Source organism: Hippocampus zosterae, chromosome 5, assembly GCF_025434085.1.
Source record: "Hippocampus zosterae strain Florida chromosome 5, ASM2543408v3, whole genome shotgun sequence".
NCBI lineage: Eukaryota > Metazoa > Chordata > Actinopteri > Syngnathiformes > Syngnathidae > Hippocampus > Hippocampus zosterae.
Genome location: NC_067455.1, coordinates 1,382,104 through 1,395,617, shown reverse-complemented (window position 1 = coordinate 1,395,617; position 13,514 = coordinate 1,382,104). Strand labels below are relative to the sequence as shown.

The following is a 13,514-nucleotide window of genomic DNA, read 5'->3' as shown; positions in this document are numbered from 1 at the left end:
TCGTCAGCAAAATCGGCAAATGGAAGATGTGAAATGGCGGCCGGACGACGGTGACAGTACTTGGCGTGTATTTCCAAATCTCACACCACGAAAAAAAAGTCTACGCAACGAGAACGGCAACAGTGACTGAATTGAGCGTCGCCAAAGTAAACGTGAATGTACGCAAATACCGTGGCAACGAAACCATCCTGCAGTCGGCAGTATCTCAACCGCAACGGGCATCGATTTGAGATGAACGGTCTGGCGGACCGTCTGCAGAACTTCGCGACGTTTCGTTTATGGCGGGTGGTTTTGATCCCCATAAACCGCGATAAACAAGGGATTACTGTATTACGTGTTAAATGCAACAAAATACGGAGAGCAAAAAAATGGAACTGGCCGATCAAATAAATGCTCCATTTAGAACTTTTGTTGTTTTGTGCGTGCGTGTGAAAATAAAGCACACCGGATGCAGCAAAGTGAAAACCAACAACATATATTAAAAGTGGACCCCGGACAGATGTCTTTTCTTTTACAGCATCATTGACAAACAAAACCAAAACAAAACAATGTTTCAAGTTGCACAGTAGCCATGAGCAAAACCATAAGTGAGAAAAGTAGAAGCAAAACACTTTTGAGAATCAGCTCGCCTCGACCCAACAGAGCTTTGTGACGTTCCACAATTCAACTTTGGGGCTCGCGAACGCACGCGTGTTCACCAACAGTCGATGCCGATATGGACGATTCCACCCGCCGCTGGTGTGCAAGGTGCAGCCGTTACACAACACACAAGTCATTTGCATATTGCCAGAAAAAGCACTTAAAAACAAAACACACAAATCAAAAACTCATTTAGTGTGTCTTTTACGGTTAGGTCCAGCTATTTGGAGAGCTGAGAGTTTTGATCATTTTGTTTTTCCACACCGTCACGAGGGACTATGAAATAAAACATTCAGCATTTAAGGTTACTGTAAAAAAATGCAATTATGGACATTTTGAAGGCAAATAAAAGGAATATTTACTTTGATAATTATGTCAAAGCAGCCCCTGAAAATGGACTCGACACAAAAGCGCTAGGCGGCGGACATTTTCCGTAGCCGTCAAAGCTTAAAGTCGTCGCATCAAATCCATCGTGGGTGGCGTGTAAAGGCAAAAAGAAAACCCAAAAGTGAATCATTGATTGGTTCAAATGTAATCCTTTTTGTTGTCTGCTAGCTCTCATTTGCTCATGCTAGCTTATCGCGCAGATCTAACGACAACTCTTGATTAAAAGGCAAAACTTGTCTTCTACTGAACTGGTCCAGTGCATCCTTCATTTTGGTAAACATAACGACGGGTCAGTGTATATACTTTCTCCACAGTCGGAACATTGACAACAATTCCAGGAACATTTGAGCGTGGGCAAAAAAAAAAAAAAAAAAAAAAGCGCTTTCTGCATCTTGAAACCTTTCGCGTCCGAAGCTAATGCTAACTTCGTTTAGCTTAAGAGGTCATTTTAGAAAAAAAAAATCACTTTGACACTAGTTATCCGATTTGGAGCTTCACCGATGCAAACGGCAGGCGTTTATGACGTGATTTGAGCACGTTTGTTTTCCAGGTTTAGCAGCCGTCCACCATTTTCATTTCATGTTCATCCCATTGGTTGGACTGTCCGTCAGTTTCCGTGGACGTTACAAGTGAGACATATCTCATATACCTGATGTGATATGTATCATTCCGAGCCCTATATTCCGAATCAATGCGTCCACCCCCACCCCCATTTACGACGCATATTCCAATGGTGCCAATTGTGTCCAAATGTCTCCATCGGGCACACGCATGTCAACAGTGTACAAAATGTGACCCCGAAAAGGAAGAAGAAGAGGAAACATGAGCTTGGAAGCTTGCCGAGGTTAACATCAACAGTTATTCCTAACTTGCCTCAACTTTTTTTCTTTTCAACTCAACCTACAATATTCATTTGATCTCAAAGGGAATTCATCCAAAAGCAACGGGCGGATGGGAGCCAATCTTTTTTCTACTCTCTCCTACGACCTTTCGTCCCTTTTCTCATCCGTCGTCATTTCGGTTCCAATGTAAAGCAGCAAACAATACTCAAGACAACCGTCCAAATAAAATGCGTTCCTCAGTTTAAAAACAAAACAAGAACCCCCCCCCCCCCTCACCCCACCCTCGCAAAGTGTTTTGCTTTGGATTAAAATATTTGGGGTAGAAAACTGCCTCCCCCTGTGACAGACAGTAAACGTTTGTACATCAACATATTTAGCTTGATATAAATTAAGAGAAATTCAAACGACGAGAGTTTTGCACAAATAAATTACACCCGCTGCGGAACGATTCGACAACCTGTTTGCCGTGAGCTAGCGTCTGCGAGCTACTTGTTCACGGGTGGATGGCAAATTGCCCCCGCCTTGTCAGCGCATCGGGCGGTCGCCATGCAAATGACCCTTGTAAAAAAAGTCACCCGGCGTGACGTCACGCAAGTGTCATCAAATTCACCCGCTGAATCAAATTATCTGGCTCACGCAAATAGATCGTCTCATTTGTCACTCTGCGGCAGCCCTTTTATTTTTGTCATGGGAACATCAGGGGTGGGCAACATGTGGCTGGTGAGTTACGCGCTGGCTCTGCGTGCAAATCAAAGCAAATATTCATTCATTCATTCATCTTCCGAGCCGCTTGATCCTCACTAGGGTCGCGGGGGGGTGCTGGAGCCTATCCCAGCTGTCTTCGGGCAGTAGGCGGGGGACACCCTGAATCGGTCGCCAGCCAATCGCAGGGCACACAGAGACGAACAACCATTCGCACTCACACTCACACCTAGGGACAATTTGGAGTGTTCAATCAGCCTGCCATGCATATTTTTGGAATGTGGGAGGAAACCGGAGCACCCGGAGAAAACCCACGCAGGCCCGGGGAGAACATGCAAACTCCACACAGAGGGGCCGGAGCTGGAATCGAACCCGGTACCTCTGCACTGTGAAGCCCACGTGCTAACCACTGGACTACCGGGCCGCCTCAAAGCAAATAATTCAATCAAAAATAAATAGTGGCCCGGAGATAGAAGGAGGGTCTCCTACACTGTCTGGGGGGGAAAAAAAAAAGGGCAGCGCTTCAATTTTCTTCTTCGCAACGGAACCCTGAGCAACAAATAAGTGCTAAAGGAACTGAAATAGTCGGAGCTAGCAAAGGGACCATGTTTTGACTTTTTTTCTTGGTCACATGAGGGTATAAACAAGCGCCTACAGTCACCGGGGGATGGGCAAGCGAATGCCGTTCAAACAAAGTGTCGACGGTTCGCTTTTCAGCTGCTCTTGAACTCCCACAATGCATTGCAGTACGCGATGCTGAGTATCTTTCGTCATCGGGTCTTCATGGTTTGAAGTGTGTTTTAGTTCCCCCGGAGCCCGACGCGCCCGTGACCCAATTGTACCCGAAGGGACACGATTGGCCTGGAAAGGGTCCCCGTTTTAAGGGTCCCAATACGCAGCCTGTTCAAGCCTGACAAGGCATTGGCGCCTTCACGGTGCAAATTGAGCACCCTTTTCTGACAGGGTAGGGGGGGACGCCCACAACGTTGTGGAGTGACTACAACAGAAGCGGTTTGGATTTATTCCACCCCGCTGTAGCGGCTGCGCTTTTGGTTAGCAACAGCAGCCAAATTCATTACAACGCCATCGATACGCCATTTTTTAAAAAAAATCAAGATGAAAAAGTGAGGGAGGCTTTTATTAGAAGGGCGGCTACTATTTGGTGGAATGCAGTCGATTTTTTTTTTCCCCCTTCATAATTTCAATTTGGCCCCGGATAGCAAAAAGGTTGCCCACCCATGATACAGTGTACGGGTCGTCTAGTTCTACACCTCGACGCTGTGCAGCCCATTCAAATGCGAAAGTTGAATGATGTCATTTCAAAATGTTACATGTTGCATTGGAAGGTAAAAAAAAAAAAAATCTGTAAAATCTCTTTTGTTTGCACTTGTTGAAAGGGGGGGGGGGAAAAAAAGCAACTTCCTTGAGCACTTCATCGACTATAATCCTAAACTGTGTGTTTGCGTGTGTATGCGCGCTACATCATTGGTGTAGGTTGTTGACGCTGTAGGGCGGCGGGTTGGGGTCCAGGCTGTGCTCCGAGGACGGGGTCGGGGTTCGGGGCGTTCCCAGGGAGGGCGTGGGCGAGGCGGGCGGCTCCTCCGAATCCGAGTTGTCCAACGAGTACTCGTCCACCAGAGCTCGCCGTCCGCGCATCGTCAGCGGCAGCGGAGTGCGTCTGCACAATCGACTTGATTAGTGCAACACAATATGCCCGAAACGTCTCGGGAGTCGCTTAAAAGTATTTTGTCCCGATAAGGAACTAAAATAATGTATCCCGCTGCACAAACGTTTACCCCCCCCCCCAAAAAAAGCGTATATGCCAATGGGATAAAATAAATACATTCAATCCACAAATGGTGAAAAAACATGGTTAACACACATGCACACACACACGCGCACGCACACACACACACAGTTTTAGACGAGGACAGAAAAAAAAAAGTCCAAAAAGACGAAGAGCAAAAAACACAATGACCTACTGCTCTGGTCTCCATTCGGGGACGCTGAGTGTTGGTGTGACGTGGACAGATGGGCACGGATGGGACAGTGTTAGGTGAACACAAACAGAGCAAAGCAAAAGTGAAATGATGGTCAAGGGTCAAGTGAAATGGCGCAGGCGGGTGTGGCGTGGCGGGGGGCGGGGGCGCGGCCGCCTACCTGAGCTGGTTGCGCAGGGTGGTGATCTCGCGCATCCTGCTTTGGCTGTTCTCCGTCAGCTCCTCCAGCTCTCGCTGCAGCTTCCTCTTCTGCGCGTTGGAGCGCGAGTTCTCCTCCTCCACTTCTTCCAGCTGACGCTTCAGCTGCCTCAGGCGCACCATGGACTTGTCCAGCTACGACAGACAGATGGCAATTTTACAAAAAAGCTTTCGATGAAATGATGAGATGTCGCCTACCTGGTCTCTGTACTGGTCGGCGTGCCTCCTCTCGTCCTCGGCCTGCATCATCACCTCCTTCAGTTTCTTCTCCGTCTTCCTCACCAACTTGTTGGCAATAGCGCGCTCCCTAAGAGACAAGACCGACACTTTTATTTTAGTATCGGTGTACTGTATCGGAGGTATTGATGAGCAATTTCATATGACTCATTCATTCATTCATTCATCTTCCTAACCGCTTGATCCTCACTAGGGTCGCGGGGGGTGCTGGAGCCGATCCCAGCCGTCTTCGGGCAGTAGGCGGGGGACACCCTGAATCGGTTGCCAGCCAATCACAGGGCACACAGAGACGAACAACCATTCGCACTCACACTCACTCCTAGGGACAATTTAGAGCGTCCAATCAGCCTGCCACGCATGTTTTTGGAATGTGGGAGGAAACCGGAGCACCCGGAGAAAACCCACGCAGGCCCGGGGAGAACATGCAAACTCCACACAGGGAGGCCGGAGCTGGAATCGAACCCGGTACCTCTGCACTGTGAAGCCCACGTGCTAACCACTGGACTACTGAGCCGCCTTCATATGACTCATTTTTTAAAATAATATAAATGCACCATTTCCAATAATAGATTTAACATTTAGTTGTTGGTTGCTAGATTTTTGGAAGAAGGACCCCCAGCCCCCAACCACCCCCCGAGGTGTTTTGGTCTCTCACTGTCGCTCCTGTTCCAGCTGCTCCTCCATGGATTCGATCTTGGTCTCCAGGGCGGCGACGCTGAGCCGGTGTTTGCCCCTGACGGTTCCCTCCAGCTCCTCCAGCCGCGTCTTCATGTCCTTGTTGTGGCGCTCCAGCTGCTCCCGCGCCGCCTCCGCCTTCTGGGCCAGGGTCCTCTCGCCCTGCAGCTGCACCGTCAGCGTCTCCACCTGAATGACGGCGGGGAAGGCGCAAAGCGGCTTTCTAAAAACATCACGAAAGTGGTTTTGCCATTCATTTTTTTTGGTTTGTGCGTCTTTAACTCTATCACTCCCAAAGACGTTTTTAACCGTCTTTTCAGACTCGGTCCAGAATCGGCGAGCACTGAACGAGTTAATGGGCGCAGTCTAGCTAGCGATGGTGCGGGCTGATTGCGAGAGCCGTAAATGGCCGCCGGCGCATCGGCGACGGCGAGGAGCGTCTTTGGCTTGAAAGGCACGCACCTGCAAAGCCATCTTTCTTTGTCTCTCCGACAGGAGCTCGGCGTTGGTCTGCTCCTCCTCCAGCTCCTCCTCCAGTTGGCTGACTCGCATCTCCAACCGGCGCTTCTCTTCAAATAGCACCGACCTGAACAAAGGCGGCCGCCGTTAGCAAAACAACACGACCGGCCCGACGTGAATTGGAGGCGGCGCGTCGGGGGCCAGACGCACTTTCCGGAGCTGTTGTTGACCATGTCGTCGGCCATTTCGTCTCGCTCTTGCTGAGCCTGCCTTCTCTGCCGGTCGGATACGGACAGCTCCTGCGCACGCAAAAAGACGCCGCGCATTTGTGCGATGGTTTTCCCGAGAGTCTGAATCTGGCGTGTCTGGGCCCGTGGCCGAATGACGGACGAGGTGACTTTTCTCCTCCGTTTGTCTGCCGAACCTCTGTGAGCTGCAGGACTTCGGCCTCCAGCGTTTGGATTTTCTTATCGTTGTCTTTGGACTGCGCGATGACCTCGTCTCGCGTGATCTTGGCCTCATCCAGCTCTCGCAGCGCCTCCTTGAGTTGACTCTGAGACAAAGCCGCCCAGATGTTTTTTTTTTTTTTTCCCTCGCAACGGCGTGCACGTGGACGGCGGGGGAGGAGCGGCCGCAAGCGCTCTCGCTACCTGCAGCTTGCGCAGATGCTTGACGGCTTCCTCCTTGCTGCGGCTGGAGGTTTCCACCTGAGCCTCGGAATCCTGCAGCTCGGCTTCCAGCTGCTTCTTGGTGAGCACGGCCTGCGAGCGCTGACTGCGCTCCTCCTCCAGCTGGATCTCCAGCTCCCTCACCTGGCAACACGAGGAAGGAGCACACTCAGCCCCGCAGATAGGCCCCCCCCCCAGGTCTGCTCCTGTGGGCTTGCCCGTCTGGACCTGCTTGCTGAGGGCCCTCCTCTTCTCCTCGCCCTTCTCCTCACTGCTGCTGATCTCCCTCTCGAACTGAGCCTTGAGCGCCTGCAGGGTGACCTCCAGCCTGAGCCTGGAGTTCTCCGCCTCCGTCAGCTCCTCCTCCAGATCCTGCGTCTGGGTACGGAGGCTTTCGGCCTCCGCCTCCAGAGCCCTGCGGGTCCTCTCCAGCTCGTGGACCTGCAAGCGCCAGAGAGGTGACGCCGGGACCCGGCCCGAGAAAGACAAGGAGGACTTTGAGTCTTACGTTCTTTCCCACGTCGTCCTGCTGGTTGACGAGCTGCTCCATTTCCAGGCGAAGCTGCTTGTTGGATCGCTCCAGCTCCTCCCGCTGGTCCTGGGCCTCCTACGCACAAATACGCCGATTTGCCCGTTTTGTCACATCACGCGCTTTAACCCGTCGTCGGCGGGTCGGGGGAAATTGACCGCCGTCCCACTTTTGACGTACCTGCAGCGCCCTGGACAACGCGAGATAGCGCGTCTCCTTGTCTCGACTGTCAGCTTCCGCTCGGTCCTTCTCCTCAGCCAGGCGAGCGCTCACCGCCTTCTCCTCGGCCAGACACTGCGGTCGGAGAGGCGCAGGTGAGGCGCACGGCATCCCCAGAAGGGCGCCCGCCCGCCGCCCGCCACCCCAACCCACCTGGTCGAACTTCTTCTGCCTCTTCTCCAGCGCCGTGCAGTTCTGCCTCTCCCGCTGCAGGGCCAGAGTCATGTCCTCGATCTCCTCCCGCAGGCGCTCGCGCTGCCTCTCCACGCGCTCCTTCTCCTCCTCACGCTGTTTCTCTCTCTGGACGGCGGCGTCCAGCTCCCTCTGGAGCTTCCTGCGGGTCTCCTCGCCGCTCTCCACCGCCGTGTTCACCTCCTCAGAGTGCTTGCGCATCTCGGACAGCTGGGAGGAGTTGCGAAAAAGCCAGAGTCAGTGCCTCCAAAATAAACAACTTTGTTCTTGGTCAAAGCCAGAAAACGGCCTCGGGTTGCGAGGGAGGATTGATTCAAACAAATAATAATAATAATAATACATTTTATTGATAAGCGCCTTTCAAGACACCCAAGGACACTTTACAACAGTCCTGTCCAAAGTCCGGCCCGCGGTCGAATTTCATCGCCGTCTGGCCCGCAGGTTGGGCGCAATGGAACACGTGTTGCATTGACTGAGGTCTCGTAGACTGGTGAGTGATGTTTCATAGAGTACTGCTTCCCTCTAGTGGCTAAATGAGTAATAGCATTCACTAAATGAGTAATAGCATTTAGACACTAGAGGGCATCACTCACGAGTTAACAAGACATCACTCCGTGTTTAGATTGACTGATATGTCATATTTCAAATTCCTGTTTCAAATGAACCAAAAGAAATTCTTAAGATTGTTGAAATTAAAATAAAAATGGAAATGTGAAACAGGCTTACTAAAATTTGTTGAACAATATTGTTGTTCAATGTAAAGAATGTCAGCCAAGGTCGGCCCCCCGACATTTTACCACATAAAATCTGGCCCCTTTGGCAAAAAGTTTGGACACCCCTGCTTTACAGTAACAAAAAAGACAAAACAAATACTTCAAGAATTGCTCCCGCTGCCTTTTTCAATTGATTGTTGGCACGAAGTCTCCCCATGCCCGTGTCCAATCATACAACGCGTCTGGTCTTGTCTTTTTTGAATGCATTTTTCGTGAAAACATATTTTTGGTGGGGGCTGGCATGGATGAACGCCATTTGAATCGATGACAATGAAGAGAACGCAAGTCAAAGTACGACTGTGAAGCAAAATGGCTTTCCAAAAGCGGAACGAACGGCGCCGACAACAAAGGAGGTGTCGGACGCGACGCGGCCCACCTGCTGAGTGTGAGTCTGAATCTGCCGGCAATGCTCCCTGGCTTTCTCCTCTTCCTCCTCCAGTCTCTCCGTCAGTGCGTTCCTCTCGTCCTCCAGCGCTCGCACCCTGGCGGCCAGGGCCAACTTCTGGCGGGTCTCCTCCTGCAAGAGCTCCTGGAGGGTGGAGAGCAAAAAAAAAAGGCTTGAATTTCCTCCACTTAAAAAAAAAGGGTGTGAATGCGGGTGTGCGTTACCTGCGAGTCATGAAGCTGGCTCTCCAGACTGTTGACTTCTTTGGACAGACGGAGGGATTTGCTGTCAAAGGATGACAAATTGCTGGAGAGCGACTCAATTTCATTCTGGAACGAGACAGAAGGAGTGCAAAGACATGACCGCGTCGTCGCTCATAACGCCCGCGATGGCGGCGACGACGTCCGCCGGTCTCACCTGCAGCTTGTGCACTCGCTCCTCCCTTTCCTCCCTCTCCTGGTCGGCCTGGGTGAGGCGCATGGTGAGCTCCTGCAGCTGACTCTCGGCCCTCTTGCGTCCTCGGTCGCTCTCGGTGCGGCTGGCCTGGAGGCCCTTCAGCTCGGCGCTCAAACTCTGCTTCTCTTCCTCCAGCACCATCTTGGCCTTCTCCAACGACTGGCGCGCCTGAACCACAGCGCCCAGCGCAACGTGAGCGATGACGCCGCGGGTTTCACTCGGCACTTTTGTTTTCCGCATCGATTTTGATCCCAAACGGGAATATATTAAATAATTAAATAAATATATAAATAAAATAAATAATTTATTTTTAGAAACTAAAATATTTTTTTTGAAAATAAAATATTTATTTTATTTTAAAATATTTTATATTTAATATGGATATATTTAAAATATTTAAAAACATTTTCTATTTTAAAAAATAATTTATTTTACAAAATAAAATATGTTATTTTATAAAATAAAATAAAATATTTATTTTATTTTAAAATATTTTAAAATTATTCTTTATTTAAACAAAAATAATTAATTTTACAAAATAAAGTATTTTATTTTATAAAATAAAATAATTTTAAAAATAAAATATTTATTTTATTTTAAAATATCTTAAAATTATTTTTTATTTTAAAAAAATAAATAATTTTACAAAATAAAATATTTTATTTTATAAAATAAAATAATTTTAAAAATAAAATATTTATTTTATTTTAAAATATTTTAAAATTATTTTTTATTTAAAAAAAATAATTTATTTTATAAAATAAAATATTTTTTTTTCTTTTCTGTTTTCATTCCTTCAAAGTGCTCTTGCTACTATTGTGCGCACAATGTTTGGAGGAAAAAAAAATATCCGACGGTCTCTCCGGATTTGTCACGCGGGCGTCTTGCGTTTCTCCTTCTCACCCTCTTGCTGTTGTCCAGCTGCTCCTGCAGATTGTCTACGGCGGCGCTGTGCTTGATCCGGAGCTCCGACAGCTGGGCCTCGTGGCGCCGCGTCTCATCTTCCACGCAGCGCTGGAGGTCGTTTAACTCCACCTCCCGACGGGACCTGCGCACGGGAGATTAAAGAAGGCTGGCTTAAAAACGTGCGCGCCCCCAGCTTGAGGTTTGATCAGGCTTTGCTTTTGGATGGGAGACTCCCGAGCCACTCCTCCATTTTGCATCTCAAAACTATTCCCAACCCGATCCTCATCCTGAGCTAGAAAGGAACATTTACTCCAAACCTGAGCTCCTGCTGGGCGGCGGTGGTGTCCAGGGTGTCCTCCAGCTCGGTCCGCAAGGCCTCCAGCTCCTCCCCGAGGTCCCGCCTCTGTTTCTCGGCCCGCTCCCGCATGCCTCGCTCGTTCTCCACTTCCTCCTTCAGCTCCGACACCTGCGACATGGCTTCCCTCAGCGACCTCTGCGCTTCCGAGCGCCGTGCCACCTCCTCCTCCAACCTTTTTTTTTTTTCGCCCCCCCCACGTGGAAAGAAAGCCATGAGTTGCGCGGGACTCTCCTTTTGTCTTATTGATCGCCACGGCTCAGTGGGTCGCGCACCGGCTCTGCAGCGCGGTGATTTCTTTTTCCTTCTGGGACAGGCTGCCCTTCAGCTCGCCGGAGACGAGGCTCAGGTCAGACAGCTGCTCCTGCGCCTCGATTGCCTCCGTCTCCATCCGCCTCTTCCACTTTTCCTGTTCCTGGTGCCCCTGCTCCTCGCGCTTGAGGCGATCTGAAGCACACGCGGCGAGAGAGGGGGGGGGAGATCGATGACAACGCACGGAAAACACACCCTTGCGGATGGATTGATGGAGAGGTCGCGCGCAAGTGCGGTCTCGCATGACTGTTTGGTTCTTTTCTCTGTTCTTTTGACGGCGGCGCAGGCGCAGGCGCACGCAGCGCCTGCGCCGCTCTCCTGAGGAATTAAATGTCATCTGTGCCGTGTTGTGTTGCACATGGAGCGCATTTGACAATAAAGTGACTTGACCTGACCGTGATCGATGCTCCATTCATTGTTCTGTACACCCCCACGCCCCCCCCCCCCAAAAAAAATGTCCATCTAAACACACGTGACGAAACGACATTCGCGCTCTTTTCACCTTCGAGGTCGGCGATGATGGCCTCCTGTTTGTTCTTGAGCTTATTCAGACTCTTGCTCTTCTCCTCCTCTTCGGTGAGGTTGTCGGTCACCTCGGCCAGGCGCTCCTCCAGCTGTCTCTTCTCCTGCTCGACACCACCGCGCCATCGACAGCGTGGGCAAATCTATTCCGACAAGACCCGACGGCGGCCGTCCGCGCGACGCCAACCTTGCCCAGGCGATCTCTCTGCTCCGCCGCCGTCAGAAGGTCGCTCTCCAGACTTTTGACTTTGGTCTCCAGGGAGACCTTCTCCAGCAAGAGGCGCTGCCTGGCGCTTTCTTCCTCTTCTAGCTGCTCCTCCAGGTCCTACGAGGAGATCAAATTGCAAGCGCAACATCAAATACAGAAACACGTTTGGTTTTTCTCTTCCCCCACCGCCTTCCAGACCTGAATATTCTGCTGCATTTTCTTCTTCTCGTTGCTCATCTGAAGGCCCCTCTCCTCCTCCTCCTCCAAGCGGCTCTCCAGCTCGGTGAGCACGTCCTCCAGCTCCTGCTTGCGACTGGCCAGCCTGGACCGCATCTCCTCGGCCTCGGCAAAAAGCTCCGCCTCCGCCTGCAGCTGGTCGGCCAGCACCGCCTTCTCCTCTATCAGCTGACGGATGACGAAGAGGTGGGACAATGGGCGGGGGTGGGGGGGACATCCGCGAGAAGGCTCTGATCTCCCACTTGGGAGGTTTGCTCACCACGGTGTGTTTCTTGTCCAGGTCGGTGAAGTCCTGCTCCACTCGGGCAAGTCTTTCCTTGGTCTTGAGCAGCTCCGATTCTCGGATCTGGATTTCCTCATCCTGCCGCGTCACTTGCAGCAGCGGTTTCACCTGCCAAGCGCACAGCAAGACTCACGAGACGTGTGTGGAATATAACAAACCAAGGCCGTCTTTTTATCCCTTGATCCGAATATCAATTCACGCCGCTACGCATGTTGGGGGAAAACAGGCGCCAATCTTACTAGCCGCTCGCACCTTTGTGAAAAGCCGCCACCATTGCCAGTTCTTGAGGATGAGGTAAGCGTGACAGTTCCTCTGCATCACCCGCAGAGCGCTCAGCTGCTGCTGCTTCTTCATGAAGGCTCTAAAAGGAGAGCGAGACAAACGGAGGCACGTGGTGAAGTCATCTCGAGTCCTCCAAATCATATTTTTTGTTATTTGATAAGATTGCAGGCTTGAAAATGCCGTCAATTGTATTCGGAGTAGAGGCAGCGTACAGTTCAAACAGCGACACGCCGCTCTTTGGCGCATTCCGACAGCTGTCTGTCAATGTGAATGAACCGACATTTCCGGTTTGTAATTAGCCCGCGTCTCCCATTTTTTTCACGTCGTTCGCGGCATTCCGATGGCGGCTCGCCAAATTCCCGTCGAGGACGTTCCACGTCGTGGGTATGGATTGTCAGAAAGTTCAAGCATGCGTGTGGCTCGAGGCGCTTTTGGACGCGACCGTGCTCCTTGGGTCATTTTGTCCCGACGGGTCCTCGTTTCAATAATCAGTTGGAAGTACTCGACAAGATTTGAGTCAGCGCGGGGCCAAGGTGTCAAAGGCCTCTAACCTCCAAACTTGCCAACTTGTGTGTCCCTATGAAGACGACCTTCTGTTGGTTTAGTTCTTAGGGTCACTTGAAGCACTCAAACCTCCTGACAGCAATATGGTTAAATCGTAGCCTGAAGATGTTTTTGATTTTTTAGGGTATTTCATTAACATTTTTTTAAAAATACCCATAGGATGATGTTTTCGTTTGGTAATATTTATATTGAGTTATTACTATAGGCGGCCCGGTAGTCCAGTGGTTAGCACGTGGGCTTCACAGTGCAGAGGTACCGGGTTCGATTCCAGCTCCGGCCTCCCTGTGTGGAGTTTGCATGTTCTCCCCGGGCCTGCGTGGGTTTTCTCCGGGTGCTCCGGTTTCCTCCCACATTCCAAAAATATGCGTGGCAGGCTGATTGAACACTCTAAATTGTCCCTAGGTGTGAGTGTGAGCGCGAATGGTTGTTCGTCTCTGTGTGCCCTGCGATTGGCTGGCAACCGATTCAGGGTGTCCCCCGCCTA

The 13,514-nt window shown here is 50.6% G+C and overlaps 1 protein-coding gene and 1 long non-coding RNA gene across 8 annotated transcripts in view; both read right to left on the bottom strand.

The window, feature by feature from the left end:
- Nucleotides 1–459: 459 nt before the first annotated feature.
- Nucleotides 460–2,472, bottom strand: LOC127601043 (uncharacterized). Its single transcript, XR_007962469.1, has 2 exons — nt 770–2,472; nt 460–735 (listed from the first exon to the last, which is right to left on the bottom strand). It is a non-coding gene; the product is annotated as an uncharacterized LOC127601043 (long non-coding RNA).
- Nucleotides 2,473–3,691: 1,219 nt separating this feature from the next.
- Nucleotides 3,692–13,514, bottom strand: part of myh14 (myosin, heavy chain 14, non-muscle) — a 28,937-nt gene continuing 19,114 nt past the window's right edge. For 5 of the 7 annotated variants that reach the window (XM_052065902.1, XM_052065906.1, XM_052065904.1 and 2 more), the window contains 24 exons: nt 12,437–12,545; nt 12,161–12,292; nt 11,863–12,069; nt 11,644–11,781; nt 11,437–11,560; nt 10,898–11,069; nt 10,585–10,797; nt 10,265–10,409; nt 9,323–9,529; nt 9,130–9,234; nt 8,897–9,049; nt 7,709–7,957; nt 7,517–7,630; nt 7,316–7,414; nt 7,036–7,248; nt 6,790–6,951; nt 6,564–6,692; nt 6,350–6,438; nt 6,143–6,266; nt 5,661–5,869; nt 4,967–5,075; nt 4,731–4,903; nt 4,553–4,576; nt 3,692–4,248 (listed from right to left, as the gene is read on the bottom strand). In XM_052065902.1, coding sequence (XP_051921862.1) covers nt 4,053–4,248; nt 4,553–4,576; nt 4,731–4,903; nt 4,967–5,075; nt 5,661–5,869; nt 6,143–6,266; nt 6,350–6,438; nt 6,564–6,692; nt 6,790–6,951; nt 7,036–7,248; nt 7,316–7,414; nt 7,517–7,630; nt 7,709–7,957; nt 8,897–9,049; nt 9,130–9,234; nt 9,323–9,529; nt 10,265–10,409; nt 10,585–10,797; nt 10,898–11,069; nt 11,437–11,560; nt 11,644–11,781; nt 11,863–12,069; nt 12,161–12,292; nt 12,437–12,545 — 3,595 coding nt within the window. In that variant the 3' untranslated portion in view covers nt 3,692–4,052. Of the gene's footprint in view, nt 4,249–4,548; nt 4,577–4,730; nt 4,904–4,966; nt 5,076–5,660; nt 5,870–6,142; nt 6,267–6,349; nt 6,439–6,563; nt 6,693–6,789; nt 6,952–7,035; nt 7,249–7,315; nt 7,415–7,516; nt 7,631–7,708; nt 7,958–8,896; nt 9,050–9,129; nt 9,235–9,322; nt 9,530–10,264; nt 10,410–10,584; nt 10,798–10,897; nt 11,070–11,436; nt 11,561–11,643; nt 11,782–11,862; nt 12,070–12,160; nt 12,293–12,436; nt 12,546–13,514 lie in introns of all 7 variants that reach the window. The other 2 variants (XM_052065908.1, XM_052065903.1) reach the window with 2 other exon arrangements.